Source organism: Oryctolagus cuniculus, chromosome 1, assembly GCF_051225735.1.
Source record: "Oryctolagus cuniculus isolate XC-2025 breed Fujian yellow rabbit chromosome 1, ASM5122573v1, whole genome shotgun sequence".
NCBI classification, from domain to species: domain Eukaryota; kingdom Metazoa; phylum Chordata; class Mammalia; order Lagomorpha; family Leporidae; genus Oryctolagus; species Oryctolagus cuniculus.
The window spans coordinates 5,771,646-5,779,987 of NC_142867.1; the positions used below are offsets into that span (position 1 = coordinate 5,771,646).

Sequence of the window (8,342 nt, forward strand, 5' to 3'; positions counted from 1 at the left end):
TCTTTTTCTTTTTTTTCTCATCCATTTGGCGGCTTCCAGCGGGTCCACGTTCTTCATCCCAGCCTCCCCGGCGTGGCAAGGTTGCTACGCGTCGGCTTCGTTCTATTTCGCCGAGGCCGGCCCAGGTCGAGCGGGTTCGCAGGCTCCCGGCAGGTGCGTAAGTCCGCGGGGGAATCCTCGGCCGCACCTGGGCGCGGCGAGGAAACCGCACCATGTATGGGCAGCTACGTCAGAGGGGCGGCCCCGGCGCGGCGGCTGCCCGGGGGACGCCTCGGCGGCCCCTTCCCCCCGGAACGGTGGGCGGTGTCGAGGCGCCCAGGGCGCCCAGGCACGGGGCGGCGCGTCCGGAGAGGTGGAGCCCCGCGGGGACCCGCGCCGCCGCGCACGCCCCGCCCCCCGCGGTCCCGGCGGCTCAGCCCCACAACTTTTCATTCATAAAACGAAGAGACTCCGCGAGGTGCGCGTGAGTCAGAACGCAAGCCTCCGACGCGGACCGCGCGGAGCAGCCGCCAGCCCAGGGCATGTACCGAGACTTCGGGGAACCCGGACCGAGCTCCGGGGCCGGCGGCGCGTACGGAGGCCCCCCGCAGCCCCCCGCCGCGGCGCAGGCGGCGGCCCCGCAGGTGAGAGGGAGGCACACCGGGGTCCCTGGGGACAGGGCGGGGGGACGGCGCCTGGGACCCCGGAGGCAGTCCCCGCGCGCCCCGCTGTGGAAGCGGCGAAGCCTGGGCCCGGGACCGCGGGTTCTGCCCATTCTCCGCAGTCCGGGGGCCAGCTGCCCCCCAGAACCCAGAGGGACGCGCGCCCGCCCCCTCGTTCCCTGCCGCCGGCTCTTCCCTCCCGGGAACCTTCTTTCTTACCTGCGGTCCACTGCTCATTTGTGCGTCCCGCCCGCCTCGGAAGGGACGTATGACGTCCGGGCTATGTCCCAGCCCCGGGCGGTCAGCAGACGTCTCCCCCTTGGCATCCCGCGCCTGGGATACGTCGGGAACCCCTGGACGCAGCAGGAAGGCGGGATCTGTCGGTGACCTCCTGTGTGTCCGCCCCCGTCTACCGCGACGTCAGGTTCCAGCCCCCTCCTCTGCGCGGTGCAGCCGGGCTCCGGGGCGGTGGGACCCTCTGGGCTCCCGGTCGCCGGCTGTCCACCCCGTGGCGGAAGGACGCAGACAGAGACTGGGCCAGCTGCCGGGGCGGACGCCAGGGACAGCTCGCGCGCCCCTGCCCTCGGCACCGAACGGCGCCCACTGCAGGCTGGGGGCACTTGGGGAGCTGCAGGTGCCCATTTCCTGTCGAGGGGCGGCGAGCACGTGTCGCCAGGGGAGGGAAGGCGCGGCGTCCGTTCCGCCGAGTCACGGCGGCCGAGTCACGGCGGCTGAGTCACCCGCGGCGCCCCTCCCTTCCTGGCCCCGAGTGGCCCGGGCCCGGACAAACTCCGGAGCTGGGGACGCCGCCGGCAGTGCCGCGGGCCCGGAACTGGGGTCGCTGGGCCGCTGGGCTCGCACTGCGAGGACTTGCCTGGGCTTGCGGGGCGCTTCCCGGCCGACCAGGCGCCCACACCCAGGGCCCGTCCGGAGGGCTGGAACCCAGTTTTTCCAGAACAAGGCGCCCCCATCCCAGCCCAGTCCTCAGATTTCTGGTAGAAAGAGAAGGGTCCCAGTTAGCACTGGAAGCACTGACAGTCATGCCAGCCTTGTGCTGGGCGCTGGGCATTGGGCACCTCCGTTACCGTATTTCGTGGAATCTAAGACCCCGTGGAGTAAAAGATCCACAATTATTTGGTGTCACTAAGTTGTTTAAGTCGGTGTGTCTGATTTCAGAGCTTATTAGATGGTACTTCCTTTTTTTTTTTTTTTTGACAGGCAGAGTGGACAGTGAGAAAGAGAGAGAAAGAAAGGTCTTCCTTTGCCATTGGTTCACCCTCCAATGGCTGCCGCGGCCAGCGCACTGTGGCCGGCGCACCGCGCTGATCCGATGGCAGGAGCCAGGTACTTATCCTGGTCTCCCATGGGGTGCAGGGCCCAAGTACTTGGGCCATTCTCCACTGCACTCCCTGGCCACAGCAGAGAGCTGGCCTGGAAGAGGGGCAACCGGGACAGAATCCAGCGCCCCGACCGGGACTAGAACCCAGTGTGCCGGCGCCACAAGGTGGAGGATTAGCCTAGTGAGCCACAGCGCCGGCTTGGTACTTCCTTTTTTTTTTTTTTTTTTTTTTTTTTAAGAAAATTATTTACTTGAAAGAGAGTTATAGAGAGGCAGAGGCAAAGAGGTCTTCCATCCGCTGGTTCACTCCCCAAATGGCCATAACACCCAGAGCTGAGCTGATCTGAAGCCAGGAGCTTCCTTTGGGTCTCCCACATGGGTGCAGGGGCCCAGGCACTTGGGCCATCTTCCACTGCTTTCCCAGGTGAGCAGCCGGGACTGGAACTGGCACCCGTATGGGATGCTGGCACTGCAGGCAGGGACTTTACCCACTATGTCCACAACCACAACGCCAGCTGCTAGACTTCTTAGCATCAATGAAATGCTGCGATCCTCCTCTGTGATAACAGCAAAATGGCAAACTGAGGCACACTGGGATGAAATAGCTCGCTGAGTCCCCTGTCAGTGGCTGAGCTGAGCTGAGCAGTGTCTCCCCCGTTCCCTCGCCCCATTCTCGCAGCCACCGCAGGCGCTCCGGGGCTGTCCTTGTCCCCCCGCAGGCGCTCCGGGGCTGTCCTTGTCCCCCCGCAGGCGCTCCGGGGCTGTCCTTGTCCCCCCGGGGGGGATGGGTACAGGAGGGGCCGAGAGCCCAGCTTCTGCAAATGGAGCCCCTGCTGTGCCAAGCACACGGGTCAGTGTTTGTGGCCAGGAAGGTGTCTGGCAGTGAGCAGAGAGGTTGTGTGCCCTGCCCACAGTCACACAGCTCGTGAGCAGGGATTTGCCACCCATCAGTGTCTCTGGCTGCCAAGCCGGGCTCCTTCTGGTCTCCCAGAACTGGCATCTGCACGGAGGGTGGACGGCGGGAGAGTCTCTCTGCTCGGACCTCCTTGAGCCACACAGACCTCACCCTGGCCCTCTGTTCCTTCTCCCCCAGAAGTTCCACCTCGTGCCCAGCATCAACGCTGTGAGTGGCAGCCAGGAGGTGCAGTGGATGGTGCAGCCTCACTTCCTGGGGCCCGGCAGTTACACCAGGCCTCTGGCCTACCCCCAGTACAGCCCCCCACAGCCCAGGCCAGGAGTCATCCAGGCTCTGGGGCCGCCTCCAGGAGCACGTCGCCGGCCCAGCGAACAGGTGAGGGGCGCTGGTTCTGGGTGCCCAGGCATGCCAGTGTGCCAAAGACATGCTCTGGCCACAACAGAGAGCACAGGCTCAGACTGGGGAAGGAAGGGCCACTGCCCGGGGAGGAGGTGATGGGCGCTGCTGGGGAGGCCCGCAGGGCAAAAAAGGTCACCTCTGCACCAGGGAAAGCTTCCTGGAGGAGGCGGCGCAGGGTTGCACGTGCTGAGATGAAGGGAGGGACAGTCCAGGCACAGGGGCTGGCAGGAGCCAAAGGGGAGGGGGGGAAGGCGAGAGGGTCTCCACGGGCTGCCGTGCACGGAGAGGGTGGGCTTAGGCAGTGCGGCTGCAGCAGCAGTGGGAGGGGTCCCTTCAGTTCCTCCCTGGATGTTTCCCGTCTCATTTAACTCGCACACGGACCCTCTGCCTCCTGCGTGTCTGCCTCTCCTCATCCCTTAGCCAAGAAGTGCAGGCACGGAGGTGTCCGGCACCTGCCCGAGATCACGCAGTAGTGAGAACCGGCCCGGGTCTGCCCAGCTGTGACCACCAGGCCACACGTCTCCCTGGGCGCTCGGGGAAGGGTCCAGGTAGAGGCCGCTGAGCTGTCCGCCTCCCCCGAGTCCGCACCCAAATAAAGGAACGGGAGGAGGGGCTTGAACAGACGGCTCTTTCCTCTCCCTGGGGTGTTTGCTACATGGGACCACGGTGGAGAGAGGGCTGTCCCGGCAAAGCTCGCGCTGCAGCCGGGGTGGAGCTCAGGGTCCTGAGAAAGGTGTGAGACCAGCCAGGAACAGGTGGCCAGAGACAGAAGGGCTGAAGCCAGCCAGCGGACCCCTCCCGTGGCCGCTTCCTTCAGCCCTGTCCTAGGTACTCCCAGGTTGGTGCTGCGAGGGGTCCTCTTGGGGGCGTGGTCTCCACTCACTGGCCTCTCACCCAGTGGCTGGAACCGTACGCAAGTCATGTCTCCCCGCCCCCTTCGGCCCCGGGCTTCAAGTCCTGACCTGGAAGGCGGGGCTGAGCTGCACAGAGGTCAGGTCCCCCCGAAGCTGCGACTTCCGTGGGTGCTCAGCCCCTCCAGCACTCCAGATCCTGGGGGACAGACGTGGCAGTCTGAACACCAGAAGGATGGGTGCCCCTTGCAAAGGGAAAAGCCCACCCCAGGGAATGGGGGCAGGAAGGTGTCCTGTAGCCCGGGGCGCCCAGCTGAGCCCTGGAAGCTGAGGTTTGTGGGAGCAGGAGTGAGCACTAGAGCTAGGGCAGAGGTGGGAATTGGCCATTGCTACGCAGCACCCGAGTACGGGGAACCAGTGTGGGTGCAGTGGTCTTCAAATCACAGACCGGAGTGGGGGGGCTCCACACGGCCAGGGGCTTACCCCTGGAGGGGGCAAGGTCACAGCAGTGACCCGGGGTCTGTCTCACTGCCGCCTCCCCCCCTGACCCCCCAGATCAGCCCAGAGGAAGAGGAGCGTCGCCGAGTGAGGCGGGAGCGGAACAAGCTGGCTGCGGCCAAGTGCAGGAACAGGAGGAAGGAACTGACCGACTTCCTGCAGGCGGTGAGCGCTGACCCCTGTGGGGGCACCCAGGGTCCCCCTGAGCCTCATGGGCACCCTGGCTGTCCCTCTCCCGGGACAGTCCTGGGAGAAGCAGCACTGAGCCCAAGTCCAGCCAGCAGCCTGTCTGAGCCACCCCAGGCCTCATGGGAGTTGTGCCCATGTTTTCCCAGGGGCTCACGGGAGTTGCAGTCCAGCCGTGCTGGAGACGCCCCACCCCGGCGGGGGCCACGGGGCCTTCCGCCCTCACCCTCCCGACTCCCCTTTGCCACCTCTCCAGGAGACGGACAAGCTGGAGGACGAGAAGTCCGCGCTGCAGCGGGAGATTGAGGAGCTGCAGAAGCAGAAAGAGCGCCTGGAGCTGGTGCTGGAAGCCCACCGCCCCATCTGCAAAATCCCAGAAGCAGCCCAGGACAGCGGCGACCCAGGCGGCTCCGGCGGCACCAGCAGCCCGCCCGCCCCCTGCCGCCCAGTCCCTTGCATCTCCCTCTCCCCGGGGCCCGTGCTGGAGCCCGAGGCACTGCACACCCCCACGCTCATGACCACGCCCTCCCTCACTCCCTTCACCCCCAGCCTGGTCTTCACCTACCCCAGCACCCCTGAGCCCTGCTCCTCCGCCCATCGCAAAAGCAGCAGCAGCAGTGGGGATCCCTCCTCAGACCCCCTGGGCTCCCCAACCCTCCTGGCCTTGTGAGGCAGCCCAGCCCCCCTCCTGCAAGGCGCCACCCCAGAAGGCATCTCCTCCCCCGCCAGCCCCCGCCCCGTTCCCGGGTCCAGCTGGCCTGGACCGCCCAGCCCTCGCAGCGCTTCTCCATCCCCCCAGGTGAAACCGAGCACATTTGCACCAAATCTCAGACCAAACATCTCCCATCTGTCAGAAAAACCCAGAGAGACTTTGTATGACCCCCTAGGGGCCCTGTGGAGCCCACACCCACCCCCCACACTGTCCAGGGAGCCTGTCTCCCAGCCTACAACACTAATTCACCAGCCCCACTGCCAGCAGCGCACGGCCACGGGCCGACCCCTCCGGCCCGCACAGCCCACGAGGTGTGTGCCACGGGCTTCTATGACGAGCTCACCTGTAGCCCCCACTCTGAGAAGCCTTTAGCCCCCAGGGAATCGAGGCCTCCAGAGGGAGGGGCAGCTGCTATTTATTTTCCAGAAGAGAGTATTTTTATACAAACCTGCCAACATGGAATAAAAGGCTTGAAGCTCTGGTCTGGGGGGTGTGTCCTTGGGCCCAGAGTCGCCAGCCCTGGGTGTGGGTCTCCGCCCCACAGACTGGCCCCGTGACCTTGGACAAATTGATACTTCTGGATCCTGTCTTATCTGACGCCGACGCCTCATTGCCAGCACGGAGAGAACAGGGTGCTCCGGGGTGAAGGTGGGGGGGGGTTATCGGTCCCTCTCCCCTGGGAGCCAACAGAGCTGGCGCATGTGCCACGGGGGGAGGCACTCTTCCACCCCCACCCCACCCCCGCGTCCATCCTCAAGACGCGGCCAAGTGGGTTCCAGGCCCCCAACACCTGCTTCCTGCCCCATTGTCTTGCACAGGAAGGGAGCAGGAGCCACTTCAGGGGCCGGATCCCGGTCTGTCCCGGCACTGGACGGGGGGAGGGGAGAGAGTCCCGCATTCCCACCCCAAACTCGAGTGGGTAGGGGAGTCGGCCACCTCAGTTTTGCAGTCGCGTCGGAAGGGAAGGGTACCCGGTCCCGAGCCCCGCGAGTCCCAACAGACGCTGCCCAGGCGGCGGGCTCCGCTTCGGTCCCGGTTTATTAGCCACCCCCCCACCCGCAGCCAGCTCCTCCGCTCCGGCCTCCCGTCCCCCTGCCGCCCCGCCAGCGAGAGCCAGGGGCCCTTCTCCGTGCCGGGGCTTCTCGGGCCACGCCCGAGGCCCCTGGTGCGCAGCCGGGGCGGCGTCCAGCTCCTGGGGTCAGCAGCAGTCCCGGTGCTCGGCGAAGCCACCCGGGTGGGCGTCGACGTGGAGGAAGCGGCGCCCTCAGTCGTCGGGGGAGCAGGCCAGGGGCAACTGATCGGGGCTGCCCACGCTGCCGGTGCTGGAGCTCCCGTCGCCCAGATCGCGGGGCCCGCACGGGGGCAGGGCGAGCTCGGGGGCCGGCCCGGCGCCGGAGCCCCCCGCGCCGCCGGGGCCGCTGCGGGGGCCCCACTCCTCGCCCAGCGCCAGGCACAGCTCTTTCAGCGCCAGGTTCTCCCGCAGCAGCTCCTCCTGGCGGCCCTCCAGCTCGGCCAGCTTCTGCCAGCAGCCGCCCAGGTCCTCGCGCACGGCCCGGGATGCTTGGGTCCCGAAGAGCTGCCACTGGCGCGCGGCGCGACGCCCGCGCTGGCGCTCCGAGTCCAGGAAGCAGCACAGGTCGCGCAGCTCGCGGTTCTCGGCCTGCAGGCGCCGGTTCAGCTGCTTCAGCTCGCGGATCTCGCCCAGGTGACCCTGCAGCTGCCGGTTCACCTCCTGCATGAGGCGGCCGCGCTGCACCAGCGCCGCGAGGCGCGCCGCCTCCTCCCGCCGCAGACGCCGCACCAGCTCCTCCTTGCCCAGAGCCGCCATCTCCTCGTCCGTCAGCTCCTCCAGGCCGCCGGTCTCGGCCTCCATGGCTGCTCGGGCCGCTGCAGCATCGCCCGCCGGCCGCCGCGGCCCAGGCGCCCCGCGTCGGGCCCGGCTGCGGCTGCCGCTCGGCCGGCGGCGGTCAGCGGCCGAGGCAGCGCAGGCTGCAGCAGCCACCCGGGGGTGTGCACGCGGCGGGGCGCGCGCCTGGGCGGGGCCGCGCTACGTCAGGGGAGGGCAGCCAATCCGGGGCCGCCTCCCCGGAACGGGGCGGGGCCGGGGCCGCGGCGCTCGGCTCGCCCGCCCACGGCGGCCGGCGGCGCGGCGACCCCGGCGGAGGCGGGGCCCCGGGACCCTCGCCCTCGGAGCGGCGTCTCGGGCGCTTCTCAGTTCCGAGCTCCGGGTCGCTGCGCCAGCTCGAACCTGGGCTCCGGCGTCTGTCCCCGACTCCCGCGCAACCCCACGCGGTGGCTTCCCGGTTCCCCCCCGCGCTCGCGGAGCTCCGCTGCCGAGTCCTGGAGACCCCGAGTCTCCCCTCGCTCGCGAGGAGCGCTTCCTGCCCGTGGGTGGGGAGGGGGCGCACAGGGGCTCGCCTATTGGTCCAATAAATCGTCATTCTGTGCAAGGTCCGTGTAGACTTGGCTTAACCGAGGCGCTGACCCTCCCGGGGGGCAAAAGGCCAGCAGAGGGGTCTGAGAGCCCTGCGGAAGACGGACCCCGAGGCGCCCAGAGAGAGGACACCGTGGCGGGGGCGCCGGCCTGGCCGCCCTGGCACCGTGAGAGCGGCCTCACGTTGTTTTTGGTTTTTCTTGCACGGCAGGTGTGGAGGAAGTGGGTGGGGGGTGGGGGGTGGAAGCCAGCCGCTTCCACGGGCCGGCACGGAAGCTGAACCGCGGAGTCACGCTGGAGAAGTCGCATTTAAAGCGATCGCTCAGGCTGCGGCAGGGGCTGGAGGCGGCGGCGTGGGCGAGCGGG

At 67.8% G+C, this 8,342-nt stretch overlaps 2 protein-coding genes across 2 annotated transcripts; one reads left to right on the plus strand and one right to left on the minus strand.

The window, feature by feature from the left end:
• Positions 1-386: 386 nt before the first annotated feature.
• FOSL1 (FOS like 1, AP-1 transcription factor subunit) lies at positions 387-6,024 on the plus strand. The gene is made up of 4 exons (XM_002709251.6): positions 387-623; positions 3,074-3,271; positions 4,702-4,809; positions 5,087-6,024. Exons 1-4 carry the CDS (start codon positions 522-524, stop codon positions 5,498-5,500), a joined length of 822 nt encoding a protein of 273 aa, XP_002709297.2. The 5' UTR covers positions 387-521; the 3' UTR covers positions 5,501-6,024.
• Positions 5,940-7,562, minus strand: CCDC85B (coiled-coil domain containing 85B). The gene has a single exon (XM_070068341.2). The coding sequence runs from the start codon at positions 7,413-7,415 to the stop codon at positions 6,807-6,809; it is 609 nt and encodes a 202-aa protein (XP_069924442.1). The 5' UTR covers positions 7,416-7,562; the 3' UTR covers positions 5,940-6,806.
• Between the last annotated feature and the right edge of the window lie 780 nt (positions 7,563-8,342).

Excerpts from the sequence above, each read along its gene's own strand:
- CCDC85B (XM_070068341.2), bottom strand. The coding sequence starts at position 7,415 with ATGGAGGCCGAGACCGGCGGCCTGGAGGAGCTGACGGACGAGGAGATG.
- FOSL1 (XM_002709251.6), top strand. The coding sequence starts at position 522 with ATGTACCGAGACTTCGGGGAACCCGGACCGAGCTCCGGGGCCGGCGGC. Across the intron at positions 3,272-4,701 it reads GTCGCCGGCCCAGCGAACAG|ATCAGCCCAGAGGAAGAGGA; the intron begins GTGAGGGGCGCT and ends CTGACCCCCCAG. Across the intron at positions 4,810-5,086 it reads TGACCGACTTCCTGCAGGCG|GAGACGGACAAGCTGGAGGA; the intron begins GTGAGCGCTGAC and ends CCACCTCTCCAG.